At 60.5% G+C, this 17,615-nt stretch overlaps 1 protein-coding gene across 1 annotated transcript; it reads left to right on the forward strand.

The window, feature by feature from the left end:
• Positions 1 to 17,521, forward strand: BESB_083630 (uncharacterized protein; the record flags this gene model as incomplete). The annotated part of the gene is made up of 15 exons (XM_029366713.1): positions 1 to 3,039; positions 3,583 to 3,718; positions 4,081 to 5,595; positions 5,635 to 6,520; positions 7,196 to 7,640; positions 8,350 to 9,199; positions 9,257 to 9,379; positions 9,824 to 11,883; positions 12,387 to 12,521; positions 12,892 to 13,031; positions 13,590 to 13,689; positions 13,941 to 14,042; positions 14,330 to 14,461; positions 15,035 to 15,415; positions 16,034 to 17,521. 15 exons carry the CDS (start codon positions 1 to 3, stop codon positions 17,519 to 17,521), a joined length of 11,532 nt encoding a protein of 3,843 aa, XP_029217173.1.
• Between the last annotated feature and the right edge of the window lie 94 nt (positions 17,522 to 17,615).

Here is a 17,615-nt window from a genome sequence, read left to right on the forward strand (position 1 = left end):
ATGAGAGCCGACGCGCCCGAGGCGCGTGGTGCAGCCGGGCAGGTTCCGCGAGGGCCTCGGCGCTCTCAGAGCGCAGACCGAGGGCCCGCGGATGCGCGGCGGCGCAGTGAAGACGGCGAGCCAGCTTTGTCTTCACGTCTTTCGTCCAGGTTGCGTTCGCCTGATGCCAGGGGCTCGCCGAGCCGGTCCTCGCTTCCAAGCGGCAGCGCCTCTGCACGACGGACGCGGGAGGAACACGCGCCACCCACCGCAGAATGCGTTGTGCCGCATGCGGGTGAGCCGCTTCCCTCTGGCTCTCACGTGGGCGCCGCGGGCGCTGCACTCGCGCAGCCTCCTCCACGGTCCTCGTACCTCTCGGCCTCTTCCCTCTGCGCGCCGCCAGTCTCCGCGGCCTCTGCCTCCCTCGCAGAGCAGTGCTGCTTTGGCGACTTGCTGTTCCTATACAATCTCCGTCACAGTTTTTCAGTTCCGCGCGACAGTCAGCAGGACGCGCACCCGATGTCTGTCTTCGGGCTCGGCGAGTTCAAGACGGGCGTGTGGGGCAAGGGGGGGCAGGGGGGCGCCCCGGGGACCGGCGGCGGCCGGAAGAAAGCCGAGGCCGCGGGCGCGGGTCAGCAGGAACTCCAGCAGCAGCAGTTGGCCGTTCGCTGGCTGCTGGGGGTGACGAGCCACGGCTCCCCACAGACCAGCGCGACCGGGGCGGGGGGCCGGTCCCGCAGAGGGGCAGACGGGCTGTTGTCTGTCTGGCCTGCCGCCGCACGGGGCTCAGGAGGCCACGACACGAGGACGTTGGAAGCGCCTCCTGTCTGCGTCTCTTTTGCCGCTTCTTCGTGCCCTCCTGCGCTCTCCTGCTCAGCTTCGCCTCCGCCGGTGTGTGCCGCTAGCGGGGAAATCGCGGGAGCCGTGAAGCACGAAGGACGCGGAGGGCAGCGAGCGCCTCGTACCTCGCGCGTCGTGGCTGGGTGGGAGATGCAGACCGAACAAGCGGCTTTTTTAGGAGCCACAGGGCTGCGCAAGTGCCAGTATGTTGGATTGGAGAACCTGGGTGCGACGTGCTACATGAACGTGTATCTCCAGACGCTGTTCATGAATGTCCACTTCCGCGACTTCCTCCTTTCGCTGCCGACCCTCCGGGTGCTGAAAGACTTGGAGAGACAAAAGCGGCAGATCGGAGAAGGCCACCCACACGCCCCTCTGAGCGACGGCGCCTCGCAGGCAAAGAGCTCTGTTTCCGAGCCTGAAGAAGGCGTGAAAACGGAACGATTTCAAAATAATTCGGCGAGGGCAGAAAGTGGTGAGAGAGAATCCGCGAAGGCGAACGCGGAGATGCGAGAAAGCGGCACCAAGGTTGACGTGGCAGCTGCGCGACCGGAAGGAAGAGCAGATGCTCCGAGTGATGTCGGCGGACACGGAGGTGAGGTCGACACGCTGTGGGCGAGGGAGCACTTGAAGGTGCAGGGGGCGACAAGCGAGGAAATCCTCGCCAAAGGAGAGCGAGTCAAAGAACCAAGCACCCAGATTGAATCGTCGTCGAGGACTTCGACTGATGGGGTACCCGTGCAGCAGGAGGTATGCACTGAACTGTCTGGCGCTTCTGGGCGACAGATTTCTCAGCGACAGGAGCTCGCGCCTTCGGCGCATTCGCTTGCCTCATGCGTGTTGCCGGGGCACGCCGAACGCAGCGCAGGGGCTATGGCGCGCAGCGACCGGTCGGCGTGGTGCTCCTGGCGCGCGACCATGAAAGGCAGAGATGTGTGTAGCGTCCTATGTAGTCAGCGGTACGCACTCGTCTCTTCGCTGCAAAGGATGTTTGCCCAGCTCCAGGAGGGCATCCAGGCTGCGGTCCGTCCCGACACCGTAGCTGACCTCCTCGCAGACGATTTGTCTAACCAGGAGGACGCGAACGAGCTCCAACACCGGCTTTTCGAGTTTCTGGAACACGAGCTCGGTGGCCGGGAGAGCCCGCTGAACTTCCTCGGAGTTCTCTTTGGCGGTCGGTCGAGACAGACGGTGCAGTGCAGCCACTGCACATACAGTGGCAAGAAGGAAGAGTACTTCTTCCAGCTGAACTGCTGCCACAAAAAGTCGCAGCATTCTGGCAGAGACGCCTCCGGCTCTGCCGACCGAAACCCGCGCTGTGGCTGGCCGAAGCCCACAAAGGTGTCACCGCCAGCTACCTCTCTCTCGTCTTGCTCCTCGCCAGCGAAGCCAGGCAACGCCGCACAACCTGAAGACGCGTTTGGGACGTGTGCCTCGCCTCTCCCTGCCAGCGCATCCCTGGGTCCAGGCGCCGCGCACGCAGGTCCTGCGACTGCGTCGGCTGCGACTGCGTCGGCTGCGACTGCTTCTGAGACGTTTGCATCGGCCTCGGCTGCCCCAAGCGGCAGCGACGCCGCCCGCCAGTGCCTCCCACAAAAACTCGACCTCTGCGCGCCGTCAAGTCATTCCGGGGTTTCGTTGGAAGGAGGAACGAGCACGAGGCCGCCTCTGAAGCGGCTGCCAGAGCACCGCCCTGAGTGTGGTCCTCTCGAGGAGGCAGCTGACTTTTCGTGCGAGCCCCTGGCCTCGTCTACGGCCCAGGGAATGCCTGTGGAGACATGTGTGGGGAGTGACGGAGAGGGACCGTCTTACGTTTCCTCGTCTACACCCGTCGCGGCTGCGGCCACGCAGTCGAAAAAGAGAGGACGGAAGGCAACGAGTGGCAGCCATCGCGGCGGTCAAGCGCTCTCGGAGGCGAGGGGCCGGGGGTCGCACAGCGGTCGAAAGAGAGGGAGAAACGGTGGGGATGCTGGCGCGCACAGGGTCAGGGACGAAAGCGCCTGCGCGAGTCAAGCTCCGAGGAAAGGGGAGGCAGCGGAGAGAGGGCGGGGGGGCTCAGAAGACAAGAAGCCCGCATGGAAGCTTGAGGAGGACATGGCGAGGCAGTACCAGCGAACGGAGTACCTCAAGGGTGACTCCAAGTACTTCTGCCCTCAATGCGGGGAAAAGCGAGAAGCGAAAAAGCGCAGTCAACTTTCCCTCCTCCCTCCGTATCTTCAGGTAAGCAGCCAAGGAGCATACCCCCAGCTGAAGAGGCCTGAGGCCGAACATGAGATCGAACGGCGCATGCGCCAGCCGTCCAGGTACAATCCCAGCAGGCAGTGCTGCACGCGAGTTCGCGACAGAGAGGGCGTCGTGGCTCCTCTCCGGTGCGGTCGCGTTTGCCACAACGGCTGGCGGTGATTGCCAGTCAGAAGACCTTCCATGCGAGGTTCCCACGCGGAGTTACATGGAAACAGAAGAGCGCCCAGGTGCTTGCGGGTTGTATTGCTTCCACTGTCGCTCGATGTGAGCGAAGCTGCTTTGCAGCGCAGTTGCGAATACTCACTGTTTTTTCATTTTCTGGACACGGCACGGGGCAGCAGAGGATATGAGTTCGTGGTCGGGGAGGGTGGGTATGTAGGTCGATGCCGATTTGTATACAGACTTCCACCGGTGCGCGGTGCGACCGGGGTTGTGGCGGAGGGCGGCCTGAGATACGCTGTGTGAGAGTCGTGCATCGCGGATTCGTCTGCCCTGTCTCTGTCCTCCTGCGTGGCTCAGCTGGTAGTCCTGCGTTACAGCATCGACGTGAAGAAACAGACAGGAGAGTGGGTGAGGCGGAAAATTCACGAGGCGTTGGAGATCCCCGTAGTCATGGACGTTCGCGGCTGCTGCACGGAAGACTGCCAGATAAGCCGTAAGTGGCGCGTGGTGTAGTGGGGTAGGAGATGAAGGGCTGAAGAGGCAAAATGACGCGAAGGGGAGAGCGACTTCAATTTGCCGTTCCCTGCCTCCGTTGTCTCGCGGCCTTCGAGTGTCCGGTCACCGATGAATTTTTTTTTCACCCGGCGTTGCTCGGCTGTCCCGCGGCATGAGGAGACTCCATACGCGTTGGCTCCGGTCTCCACCCCGATCGGCAGCGGGCCGTCTCTGGTTTCGTTTTCGTTTCCTGTTTTTGTTGTCGCGGCGGCCGGCCTCCGAATACGTGCGCGTGCCCCTCAGCCTAGTCCCCGTTCATCTCAACTGGCGTTGTTTTCCAATTCGCATTGTCTCTCTCAGATCTAGACGGCAGCGTTTCGCCTTTGAGTGCGGCGCCTCCAGCGGCGCATCATTACCAGCTCTTTGGCATTCTGGAGCACCAGGGTGCCTCCGCGACGTCCGGACATTACACAGCCATAACTCGTGATTTGCGCGAGCGCGCGAAGTCGCAGAGATGCCACGGGAGCTCAGTTTCCAAATCCGCGAACTCGACAGCACTCAGGTGGGATCTGAACCATTCCTCGAGTCCTGCGGGGTCGTCGTCTTCGCTAGGAGGAGGCTGCCACGTTTCCTCTCCGTCGCTCGGGCCGTCGCCGATGCAAGCTGCCGCGGAACGAAGTGGCTCCACGTTGCCCCGGTTCTGCAGGGAACGGAGCGCCGGAAGAGCTCCAGCTGCAGCGCCTGCCAGCATTCTGACGGGACGAATGACCCAGACTCCGCCCCCTTTCTCGACGTCAGGTGTGGACGCGGACGCTTCGAGAATCACGTCAGCGGGACCGCGTGCCGTGGCAGACTCCGCGTCACTCGCCGTTCACGCCCGTTCACCGGAGCGGTCACGAACGATCAGTGAAACGGGCGATACTGTCGCGAAAGGGGAGTGCGTGGAGCAAGCGGAGAGACTGCGATTCGGTCACGGGCAAGAGGCACACTGCCGTCAGCAGGTGGAAGCTGAAAGCCATATGGAGGAAGCAGACGCGGCTGGCACTAGCGGAGAAGCGCGCCATGTGGCTGACCAGAATGCTGGACACGGGGTAGCGTCACTAGCATCCGTGGTGCGGGAAGAACGCTGGAATACAGCACCATCTACGTTGCTTTGCTCGTCGTCTTCCATACCTCTGGCTCCGAGCATCGCGTCGGGAAGCCAGCTGCACTCTGGAGACACCGCTGAAGCCAGCGGCGTTACTCAAGAGGGGGAATCCAAGACTTTGACGTCGTTTGCATATTCGTCACGCAGTGTCGCCGGCAACCGAGCTGCGCAGCAGTCTGGAGGCGAAGGTGTCGACAGGCTGCGACTTGTGGTGGATGTTGACACCCCGTCGCCTTCTCCGTGCCCTCCAGCTTCGCGCGACGCTTCACCTTCTCTGAGGTACTCCCTTCCCTGTTTCAGAGCCTCTGCGTTGCGCGGCGGACCCACGAACGCCGAAGCTTCCTCGCGGTGTTCAAACGCCACAGAGCCCATTGGCTCATCAGGCACAGTGTCAGGCAAAGGGGCCGCGACCAGAAAGCTCTCGAGCCAGCGCCAACGTCTCGAAGTCGCTGTGGCTTCCTCGTCAGCTGCCCCGTGCTGCCGCCGTCCGTCTCCCCTGTCTGCTGTCTCTGCATCCTGTGTTTCCTTGATGCCTGAGGAGGAGGACGCTGAGGAGCGAGCCGATGTGGAGGTGTGTGGCGAGACATTCACGGCCAGGACCCCGTCGCGGGAGAGGGAAGTGACGCCGAAGAATGAGCTTGCACTGCTCCATTCTCCACGCTCGTCCAGCTCGGTGAAACAGCGAGAGTTATTTTTGGCACACGCACAGAGCCCGTCGGCCCGAGGTCGTCAAAGCACGACGCCGGGACGCGCCCCGTTCGAGACAGCTGCTACCGGGGGACTTGCCGCCGCCGCACTGCAGCTCAGACAGGTTGGAGCGGGCGGGACTAGTGGAGGCGGGGGCAGCCAAAGACAGCCGATGGCAAGCGGGGTGGAGGCCAAGCGAAGTCTGGCGCCTGCGCGGAAAAAAGCTGTGAGCGCGTCCTCGCCTCTGCAGAGGACACTCGACCAGTACGTCGGCAGAGCGCGGTCGGAGCTGCGACCTCACGAGGCTTGCTGTTTAGTCGGTGGGAAGCGCGCTTCGTCGCCGCACCTCTCGAGCGACCCCGCCTCGCTTGTTTCGCTGTCTCCTCCCCCGCACTGGGTGTCTTCTGCTGAGCGTGAGTCTCCGCACCGAAAGCGAAGGAGACGAGTTGACGACGCCAGAGGAGAACCCGAGATCAGCAGGACAGCGCACGAGGGAGCGCGAGGCACGCTCGCACCGCGCTTCTCGCTTTCAGAGGCGGTGGAGAAGCGGCATGGAATCGACCACGTCTGGCTCGCCGGCGAAACGGCACAAGGCGACGCAGAAGACGCGGATGTCGAAGAGGAGCTGATCGTGATGCCGGCGCCCGAGTGGAACGGGGAGACACCCCCGAGCCGCGCGGGGCCCGCGAGGAGACAGACGAAGGGGCAGTCTGCCTCCGCGGCGACTGAAGTGGGTCCACAGGACCAGACTCGGAGCGCCACCTTAGGCACGCATGTCTCGAGAGCGGAGGAGGAGCTGATTGCCCAGAGTCTCGCCGCAGACGAGGATCTGGAGGAACATCAGGACGGTCCTTTTCTCGAGGGCCTCCTCTCAGCCGAGTCTCGTGGGCGCAGACGAGTTCCTACTGAGCTTGGCCACAGCGCGTTCAGCTGCGAAAGCCGCCGATCCGGGGTTGGCGGCGTCCCGTAAGTCAGAAACGCATGGCGCATGGTGGGCTGCGCTTCAGCCGACATCTTTGGAGTTTCGAGTTTGTGCATGGCTATAGGTAGTTCTCACCGCGCACACCCCACATACACGTACTCATAACGGGATGGATGAATGCGGCATCATCTATACACATGTATACATCGGCTTACAGTGGCGTCTTTGCTGCAGCTCTGCCAGCCTCCATGTGGCTCGGTTCTATTTCATACTTCCTCCCTCTATTTGTGAGTGTCGTCAAGTGCCGACATGCTCGCTGTGCCTGCGCGTCACAAAGTTGGGTGTGTCTGCTTCGCTGTGTGCCTGAGCCTCTGCGTGAGACGTGTGAAGTGAATGCTCATCTCCTTCGAGCTTTGGCTGCCCGCGGGGAGGCTATCAACTGCCTCGAGCAGACGCGCGCAGCACAGGAGGCACAGGAATTCTGCTTCCGTAGCACCGACGTGAACCCGCCTTGCACACTGCGGCACTGGTGATGTGTGCCTTTTACGTAGAAGGCCGTCTGCTGCTGCGCGTACGTCCTGTTTCTGAAAGGCTTCAGCCATCAGACAGACTGCGTCATGATTGATGGTGCCCACAGGCGCAGTGGTGTCCTGTTCCTGCGGTGTTTCGCTTCATTTTCCCGTTGTGTGTGTACTCGTTCCACGCGCCTTCGTCTACAGGGGAAGTAAACCGTCCGCGCCCTCCACCGCTCGATACGCTTGGGTGCGGTTCGATGACAGCAAGGTGTCGCCTTTTTTGCTTCCTCGGGCGACGAGTCAACCTGCTGCTCAAGGTCTTCCTCTGCCATCTCCGGACTCTCCGCCTCTCTCCGCTACTTGCGCCGGGGGAGCGACTTCGTCGGCGTCCGCTGTGCCGACGTCGGCGGCGTCCTGCAACTTCTCAGTTGAAGACGAAGCGAGCTGGAACGAGGGTGCCCGCGAGGCGGAGCGGCTGGAGAGCGCAAGCGCGTTGCTGTCGGGGCGCGAGTGCCCTCCCGCGCCTGCTGATTCCGTGCGACTGTCGAGCCGCACGGTCTACATGGTCACATACGTGCGGGCGGACCTCTCTGCAGACGAGGACGATCTGCCGCTGCCGCCCGACTTGCAGGAGTTTGTGGATGAAGAGGTACGCGAGATGGAACTGAAGGAGAGGGGGGAGACGTTGCCCGGCGCCCGCTGGCGCGACCTGTTGGAGCGATGAGAGGGAGAGAAAGAATTTTTTCGTGAGGAGGAATGAGACTCAGGCAGCCCGCGGAATTACACTGGGCATGCACGTCCCGCCTTCCAAGCCCCACACACGACTCACAGACACGCACACGCGTGAGGATTTGAGAGGTTTTGAAATGCAGACGAAACAAATGTATAGGATACAGCCAGGTCGGTAGCTCTCGCTAGTTCTACTATGCCACACGAGGTGGGTAGCGGCAGAAGGCGTGACGCCGAAGGCGACCAGAAGACGCCATAGAAAGAGAGAAATAAAGCAGCCAGGACCGGCAGCATTTTGAGGCGACCCGAGAGTAAGCAACGCGAGGAACAAATTAGGCAGACTAGCCATGGACCTTCGTCAGTGTGTGATCAGAAGTGAGGGGCAACTGCGTGAGACTCCGAGGGTTGCTGCTTAACGGCCAAAAGTTGCTCAAGGGATAACGCGCTGATCTCTCATAATAGGCCATCTTGACGGGAAAGTTTCGCGGACACAGAGGAGAGGTGGGTTGGGCTTAGACGATGAAGGCGAACTTGTAAAGGCGGCGAGAGCGTGGACCAGCACGTGAGCAGGAAGGCCAGGCATGCTGAATTTTCATTTCATTTTTCCTCGTGTGCGTTGCGTTTCTCAGAACGCACGCATTTGCGAAGAACAAGAGGAGCTGTACCTCCGCCAGCAGACGCTACTGGCCTACGTACAGGAGCGGCAGCAATCGCTGTACCAACTTCTTCGTCAGGATCTTCCCTCGGCGTTGAAGGAGCTGGAGCAGCAGAGGGCGGATCGGGTGCAGAGGGAGCCAGCGTATGCCGTTCTGGCTCGCAGGCGGCTGCCGTCGCCAGTCTGCGACCGCACGCTCATCAATTTGCAGCAGCGGCTGTCGCTGCTTCCACAGCTCAGACAGATCGCGTTCATCCCGCGCTCCTGGTGGCAGCAGTACGTCCGCGGCGTCGATTACCCGACGATGTCCACGCAGCTGCCTGTCTCGCTGCGACCGAGGCGAGACGGCAACAACCCGAACGCGGTCTCGCTGGCGCTCCACGGGAAGACCGACACCGCGGCAAAGAAGGCCAAGGGACGAAAGCTCGCGAACGCGAGGGCGCCTGGCGCGAGGGACGCGCAAGAGAGAAGCAGAGAGGAGAGCGAACGAAGCGGCGACAGCGAAGGGGACGCCGAGAGAAGGGCAGCAGAGGGCATTCCACAGGCACCCCGGAGCCGGTCTCGAGACACAGGCGAAGAGGGAGATGAGGCGTGCAAGAGGATGGCAGAGAAGGGTGAGGAGAACGCGACAGAGGCCAAGGCACGGACGCGCGAAGCAAGCAACCGAGAAGCGAGGGTAGACATAGGCATGCAAATATCCCACACGAAGGGAGACAACGAACTCTACGGCTCCCGGCGAGACGCAGCCTGCCCTCCGGCGCTGCACAGCGCGTCGCGAGGCGTGGGGCCATCTACAGAGCCGAACTCAGGATCCGGCGGAGACGGTCGCCTTATAAGCTCGGCCTCTGCTGCGGCTTCGTCTCAACCCTCGCTCGAGGGAGAGAGTGCGTCCGAGATGAGAGGAGAATGCGATGACTGTGATGTTCCTCGTTCGTCGGCGGCTGCCGCTGAGGACTGCGGCGTGATCGACTACTCAGGGATCCTGTGCCCGCATTATATGAGAGGTGGGTGCTTGAGGAAATGAGAGGCGGCAATAGAGGATTTCACTGGGATTGAAGGCGAATCTGGAATGCTGGTGACAACGTGAAGCACGCGCGTGTTGCTTTGCGAAGAGAGACAAAGTTTAGGCAACGTATAGATAGAGGGAGAAACAGTGTGCAGTAGTCAGTTAAGACCACTAAGAACGTCGTCTTTCTCACGCATCCAGCGCGCGGAGATCTTGGGTCTTCTTCAGTACAATATGTAATGATAGAAATTGCAATCTATTGCCGCGTGCGTAGGCAATTATTCATCGGCAAATGAAACTTTTCGTGGAGTATCAGAACGGTAGGCATTCCTAGGATGCCAACAAGCCTCCGCAGGCATCTTGTGGCCTTGTCGCCTGTGCATGTAAATGTCGTTCGGCGCATCTTTGGCTTCGTTGTTGCCTTTTTTGTCTCTCCCCTTAGCTCTGGCTGTCGCACCAGCTCCGCAGCCTCCGCACGCACCGGCCTCACCTCCTCAAGCTGATGAGACTGAATCGTTTCCACATGCTTTTCCGTCTTCAAACGCCTCCGCCCCAGTCGGCCAACCTCCGCTTTCTTCTGTTTCTGCTTCATCTCTGTCTGCGGCCCGCGCTAGCCCCGCTTTTCATGTTTCTGCGTCGGGCCCGCCAGACGAGGAGAAGCAGCTCGCGGATCCCTCATGCCCGATTGAGAAGCTTCTGCGCGTGACGGAGATCTGTGGCGACCGCGGAGTCGATCCTTTGTGCATTTGGACTGGAGAGGCCAAGGTGCTTCCTGCGTCTCTCTTCGCGTCGCTGCTCGCCGCTTCGTCGCTGCGGCCGTCGCTCCCCGACCCCTCGGTTCTTCCGAATCTCTGCTGCATCTGCAGCTCGGCCCTCAGCGGACTCGTTGACTTCTTCTCCGAGCAGCACCGCTCAATCGAGGCCTTCCTCGACGCGCTGAAGAGACAGAAGACCATTCCCACGCAGCAGGAGGAGCCTGACTGTCTTGGGCGCGGCCTCGCTCCGCCTCAGCACCCTCGCACACGCGCATGCATGTCCGATGGCCACAGACCGCGAGCCGCCGCTTCAGAGGCCATCAACAGCCGTTGCCTCACCTCCACCGGCGCTGGGAACCAGACGGGGCCGCAGAATGGAGCGCCAGAAGCACTCGACGTTGAGGAGCTTGTGGGCGATGTTTTGCTGGAGGAAAGTGGCGTCTCCGGCAGCGAAAACGATAAGGGTGCCCTGTCCTCCCTGAGCGACCTGTCGTCGCCCGTTGCCGCCGATGCGGCGTCTCCTGCGTTGCCCCTCTCGTCTTCCTCTGTCTGCGGATCGCGGACGGCCGAGAAAGCTGGCGCGGAATTGACAGGCTGCAGAGGCGACGGCTGGGACGAAATGCCGAACCCGCTGTGTCGCGGTTTGTTCGCTTCGCCCCAGAATTCCGCCCCATCTGGGCGCCTCACCCACTCGGCCGCCGCCGTTCCAGGCCAGGGAGGAGAAGAAGAAGACTGCACATCTCTGTCCCCAAGTGCGAGGCAGGGCGCAGGATGCTCTTCCTCTATGCACAGGTTCCCGCAGTCGGCTGCGATGGGCGACTCAGGAGCGGAGGAGGTCAGCGGCAATGTCGCTGACCTCCACAGCGGCGATGTCGCGGGAGGGAAAGGCGCCTGCAGTCTCTCTGCGTGCGGTGTCTCCTCGCCTAGCAAGGCAGAGTCCTGCCTGCAATCGTTGAGTCCTTCCGCGGTTCAGCCGCCGTCCTCCGCCCTTGCGGCGCCGCTGGCTGTGCCGGCTGAGGAGCTCGTTTCGTCGCCTGGCAGCTTCGCTGAAGATCCAGCGCGTATGCCCGAATATATCTACGTCGCCAGGAGGCCACTGCAGAGGGCGTTTTCGCTGCACGCGTGTTTCCTCACTCTCTGCCCGCTTCCAACATCATCGTCGCCGGCGTCGGTCTCGTTTTCTTCGCTCCTCCCCTCGTCGTCTACTCCGCAGTCGCGCGAACTCAAGCTGCTGCGTGCCAAGATGAAGCGCGAGGGCAAAGGGAGCAGGGAGAAGTACCTCTCGTGGCTCACGCTGAGCGACGTGCGGCGCGAAGTCACGCAGGGCCGGAAACCCGGCGGGCAGAAAAAGAGGGAGAAAAAGGAACGTGAAGACGAGGAAGAAGACGCTGACGCTCAGGAGCAGACCCGAGAGCGACCGGACGCGGAGGGCGCAGAGGGGGAGGACGAAGTCGAGGCAGAGTCTGAACAGACGGACAGCGAGCGAGAGACGCGAGGGAGGCGAAAGCGGCGGAAGACGGCTGGGGTGGCAGACGCGTCGAAAGACGATGACGACGACGACGTGCAGGAAGTCGTTGTGGAGGGTGACGAAGAAGAGGAAGGAGACGAGGAGGGGCAGGACGAGGAGACTCAGGGTGCTTTAGTGCGAGAGAACTTCTTCGACTTCGCCGCGGATCTCCTCTGCCCCCACGGCAATCTACGCGTGCAAGGCCCTGTTGGGAAAAGCAACAAGCTGCAGCGCTTCTTGGTAAATCCTAGACGCAATTCTATGACGCAAGCGGCGATTCGAAGCATGTTTCCTTTGCGAGGCGCGCTTCCGCTAGCCGTGCACTCCGCACTGGGTCAGACCTTCCTCCAGTGTGCCTCTGATCCAGCTGAGTGCGCGTGGGGACGCGATGACCGCGAGCCTGTGTCTCTGTTACTAGACGCACTGGATAGAAAGCAACTCGCACTTTGAGTTACTCTTTTCTTTGCAGTTCTGCTACTGTTGCGCACGAATGCAGTTTGGAAAAGAGCCCCCTACCATCAACGCAGGCATATAAAAAGACAGTCAGTGTGGCAGAGTATCCAACTGCGTCTTTCTCCTGCCCCGTGATCTCAAGCACCTGCGACTATCGACATATCTATCTCTGAACATTTGCACAAATATACGCATCAGAAACTTGTAGACACCGGTCTATACATATTTATGTATTATATCCGTTCATGCAGGATTGCGTGTTTTCTTGTGACTGTCGCCTTCGCATGCAGGTCCCTACAAAGGCGGTTTTGAATTTCCTCGATTTCGAGCGCGAAAAAGCTCCGCTCTACGAGAACCTAGGCATTGCGAGGCCACTCACCTTCGCCTGCTCCACATTCGTCAGCCAGTTTTCGCAGGAGTGCTCCGTAAGCCACAGTGACGCGATTCACTGCACGAGCCTTTTCTGCGGTGCTGAGAGCGCATCTCAGCCTTGCCTTTTGGTCGGCATCCCATACAACTAATGTGTAAATGTGTTTGTGTATGCCTGGCATGTGAGGGGGCGTGGCCACGCGTATGGGTTTCTGGGGCGTGATGATGATAGCGCTGCACACTGAGCCGCATGGTGGACTTCTGGCGAACACGCGCCTGTACATGTATACATGCACAGAAAGGGAGTACTCGGAGCGACTAGCATTTACGGCCCTGTTTCTTTCCCTGGGAGGGACGTGAATGCCTTCCGGGCGGCGCTCTCTCATCTGTCTTCGCCTTCCTGCCTCTTGCGCGTCTGCGTTACAGATCTGCTTGGTGGAGCAGCAGGCTGAACAACAGCGGAAACAGCTTTGGCGCGACCAGAGGACCGAGGAGTCGAAGGCGCTGGGGCATATCATTGGGAAGCGTTGGCGCTTGAGGAGGGAGACAGGCTTTCACTCAAACAAGTGCGTAGCAGCACAGCGTAGTCCACGAACCCGTTCGCCTCATGTACACATATGTGCATGTACATTCACAATTACGCATTTGCATGTGTGGGGCGAGGCGTCCACAGAAAGGCTGGTAGGGGCAGGCCCGTACAGATAGACCTGGGGGAGCGCCTCAGCATGCGCTTGGAGACGCAGATATGTGCGTGTCGGGACTGCGCGCGAGAAACGTGCATCCTTTAGACGGGGTTGGTAGCTTCTTGAGAACGCTACTGGCACGTCGGCACTCCGGCGCGGAATGGCTCGGCTACAGATTTTTTGACCTCTCACGCTGGAGAGCGACGCTCTCTGTCAGGTGACTGTCTCGTTCTCTTACATCTCACTGTCGTCTTTCTTTCGCATTTCCCCCCTGCAGTCTTTTGTTACTTCGCCGCTCTAAAGTTTTCGTGTCTCAACTGTATTTCGCCATATCAAGCAGTTCTTACCCAGCCGGCGCCCCGCTTACGGGACTGCGTGTCGCGGAGTTGGACTTTCCGGTTTTTTTAACTTCCGGGCTCCTTTCAGCTTCTCTGTTCGCAGGTGCTCGCCGCCGCTGCCGAAGAGAGGCCGCTTCTTCTTTGTCAGCACTGCGTGGCGCCAGCAGTGGCTCGCGTACGTTTCTTCGTGCGACGAAGCCCAGGTACGGGTTTGGGATCAATCCTAGTTAGAGTACCAATGCTGAGTCTGTCTGGGCAGATGCGTGCGGACGCAAGCATTCGCAAAAGCACTCAAGACCTGTCGGGAGCGCTGCAGTGCGAGAGGCAGAGGCGGTGGTCTGAGACTTGAGTGATTTTTTATGAATTTTTCGCACCGTGTTTTTTTCAAACCTCCGATCAATCTGAACCATGACACCGTCCGGGGCATTGCTGTGTCTGGCCTCGCTTGATTCAGGGAGCGGCCTGCAAACCTCCGCCTCTCTGCAATTCCTCACTTCTCTGCGGATGCGCGAACAAAGGCTTGAGAGTAGACCCGACGGACACGCTTCTTGCGCCGGTACGACTCTGCGCGCGTGCCTGGACATATGCATACAAACACATGGATTCAGTTCGACTGACACAAGCAGAGCACACAGCCTTTCGATGCCGAAGCCGGCATGACATCCGTGCCCGTATGGCTATATGTGTATGTGTACCTGCATTCGTGTACATCTCATTCCCGCCATATGCGTGCTGCAGTTAACAAGCATGTCTTTACTGGGTGCTTTTCATCGAGTGCGCGTTGGGCTTTTCACGTCGCTGCGGGTCTTACTGTCGCGCTTTCCGGCGTTTCTCGTTGCTCAGAGCCTCCTGGCGGACCCCCCTGAGAGTGAGACAGATTTGTATGTCCTCGTGCACGAAGACGACATCGAGGTCCTGCAGCGGTTCGGATTGACGGGTTTTAGGGCGAAAGAGAACCAGGCCATGTGTGTTGAGGTGAGACTGGAAGAAAACGTGCCTTTCTCTACCAAGACTTTTACAGGGCTGCGTTCACAATGGGCGTGCACACACAGTTTTCATTAGCGTACGACAACGTAGACGGCTCCAAACAAGCATTGGGACAGCGCTATTCGGCGGCAGCTCGTGGCGAGAAGATTCAAGCTACCAGGCCCTTAATACGCTGTAGCCATGCGGGGGTGAAACCACCCCACTGAGGAAAAATAAGGTTGCCCTCGAAAGAAAGCGTAACACGCGCCTGCGCGCAGGCATTGGCAGAGGGCTCCCGTGGGAAAAACTCCGAGGCAAAGGAGCAGCGATAGCGAGAGAAAACGGTGCAGGTAGCGGAGAGAACGTTTCTGGCTTTGAGAGAGAAGAGAGGACAACTAGATTGTGGATTCCAAGCCGACGAAACGAGCCTCATACGCGCCGAGAGCCGACGCATATGCGCATATGCGCATGGTGTATGCTGCGTCGTGTGGCAAGCGGAGTTCCGGCAGCCCGTGTCGCAGCCTCTTCTTGTGGACTAGGCGGCACGCGCTTTCTCCTCGCCCACCTCTCTTCCTCGTTCAGGTTAAGCACATTCCGACTCCCATCGCCGCCTCGCTTGCATTGTCGCCGCCCTCCGTGGGGACCCCCGCTTCGTCTGACGGATTGTCTGCGGGTCCCACCGGCAGCCACGTGCCTGCGTTTTTCTTCCCTTCGCTCGCCCCGTGCCCCGAGTGCGTGCGAGAGGAGCGCATCGACCAGGGGTTCTACGATTTCTCCCTTCTCGAGTTGCCTCTGCGTCTCCGGCGGAGCGTTGCCGGCGAGGTCGCTGGGGACGCCGAGAAGCCGGAAGAGGAGACGCGCAGAGGGCGAGGGAGGGGCGCGACCGCAGACGCGCGACGAAAAACGAGCTCCCGCGTTTTCGGGCAGAAGAAGGTCACCCTCACCGTCAGTGGCGAGTCCGAGGTAAGGGGAAGTGCCGCAGGGAGTGAGGGACTCCATCTCGAGAGCCAGGTCACGGCCCGAACAGACGAGCGGCAACCCAGCAGAGACCCTAACGCCTCCCAGTGACCGATGGTGGCGACCAAGGCGATGTCTGGTGCTAACGCTGCGGTGCCTGTCGCGTCGAGTATGCGTTTCCGTGGAGTGCCACGATTCGTGCGCCTGTGGAGTTATTTTCTTCGCTGGCGTCGCTGCGTCACTCTTTCTGTTGTGCCGCACCACTAGAGTGGTCTCCGCGGTCCCTGCGGCCCACGTGTAAACCTGTCTGTGTCTGGTTTCCTCCGTTCTGGCTCAGTCTATATATATACATATATTCACGAGCGAGTCTTTATATATGTATGTAATCACTTTCATGGAGATATGTTGGTATGAGTAAGTGTGAGTGCATATGGAAAAGATACGCTGCGTTAATACCTGCGTGCGCTATCCGGTTGCGGACCTGCGCCGGCTTCTTATTCTCGGGGGGGGTCTCCGGCTTTTTACATGCGCGTCGCTGCCGGTGGTTTTTCGTGCTGCGCTGGTCTCCACTCTTCTCCGTGGTGATGGCAGCGATGTGTTGTCTGTTTGGTGTTCCTTGTGCAGCTGGAGTCTGTGCTTGCGCATGTCGTCGCAAGCATGCCTGAAGCCGATGAGCATAAAGACGTGGTAGTCTATCTGGAAGGCCCGCCGCGCCACGTTTACTTTTACACTCCGTCTGCTTCCACGTATCTGCCTGAAGGCGGCGGCGTCGCTTCTCTCTGCGCACCTGCGGATGCAGCGCGCATGCCCCCTGTGTCGCGCTCCCGCTGTGCAGATGAAGACCCTGAGAAGGCTAATTATCTGTCCTCTGTTGCGCGACAGTCATGTTCAGAGGACGTGGACAAGGAGCAGACGAGCGGCAGCGCAGCCCTCGCTATCCCAAGCGGGGCTCGGCAGACGTGTGGTGAAAGCGAAACCGAAGAATCGGTGGACGCGTCTCGGGCGACCAGCATGTGCGGCGAAAAAGAGATGCATGCGTTGGAGGCGAGCCCCGCAGAAGCTATGCATGCAGGCGAGCGGTCGTCCGGGTCCGCCGGCGGAAGCGAGCAACCGACACGGACACAGGACGTTGTCTGCTTTTTTTCAGACGGCGGCGGAAGAGAGGGAGAGGGTGAGAGGGAGGACATCGCGCTCCGAGTGGTCGCTTTGCCGCATGCGTCGTGTCTCTCCGTGGACGTTGGGTCGAAGACGCATCTGCGTGACCTGTTTCTCCCCGTTACGAGTGCCTGGCAGCTGAGCTACGAGCTGGAAGGTGGCGGCGTAGGAAAGACGCAGGGAGAACAGGCGGTGGACGAGCAAGGAGAGGAGGCGAGAGTGTGCGGCGAGTCTGCATCGTGCGAGGCCGCGCGCGACTCTGCGGTGAAGGCGCAAGCGCAGTCGCGGAGGATGGCGCAGAAGATGCCTGCGCCAGTCCTGGAAATCCAGAATTCCGATAACGAAGACGACGAAATTCAACGCAAGCCGCTCGACGCGGCGCGACCCGAGGCCGTCGATCTAGAGATTGGTGACGCCGAAGAGGAGGAAGAGCCGCCGCCAAAGCGGCTGTATGCACTCGGTCTCGGCCGCCACACGAGGAAGCCTCAAGCCGCAGCAGGCGGAAAGCGGACTCCCACCGTTGTCATTGAGGAAGACGTAGACGACCCGCAAGCTCTGCGCCACGCTGTCAAGAGAACGCGAACTGTCTACGGGCCGGGCAACCCGGTGGCGGCGCTCAGAGGACCTGTGGGCGCGAAAGAAGGCAAAGACGATAGCTGCAGGCGCGGCGAGCGCAGAACACCGGCGCGTGGCTCAGCCTCTCGGGGCGGAGACACTCGGAAACGTCGAGAAGCAGTGGGGCCAGCTGAGGCCGAGAGTAAGCACTTTTGCGGGCCTTCTAACACAGGCTTGAGAAGCGATTCCGCGAGTTCGCCAACCCGAACTGGCCGCCTGACAGATCGAGCTCGGAACGGCGTCGGTCGAACTCCGTCTGGTCCTGCGAACTCGGACTTAGGACGAGAGCCAATTGTCCTCCTCGATGATGATGAAGCAGAGGGAGCACCTGGGGCTAGGTGAGGGCGAGAGCTATTTTGACGCGTTAGCACACGTTTCTAATACACTATGCCGTTCGACAGGGGGGGGAGGGGTGCCGCCGCTCACCCGCCGCGCG

Source organism: Besnoitia besnoiti, chromosome VIII (assembly GCF_002563875.1).
Source record: "Besnoitia besnoiti strain Bb-Ger1 chromosome VIII, whole genome shotgun sequence".
NCBI classification, from domain to species: Eukaryota; Apicomplexa; class Conoidasida; order Eucoccidiorida; family Sarcocystidae; genus Besnoitia; species Besnoitia besnoiti.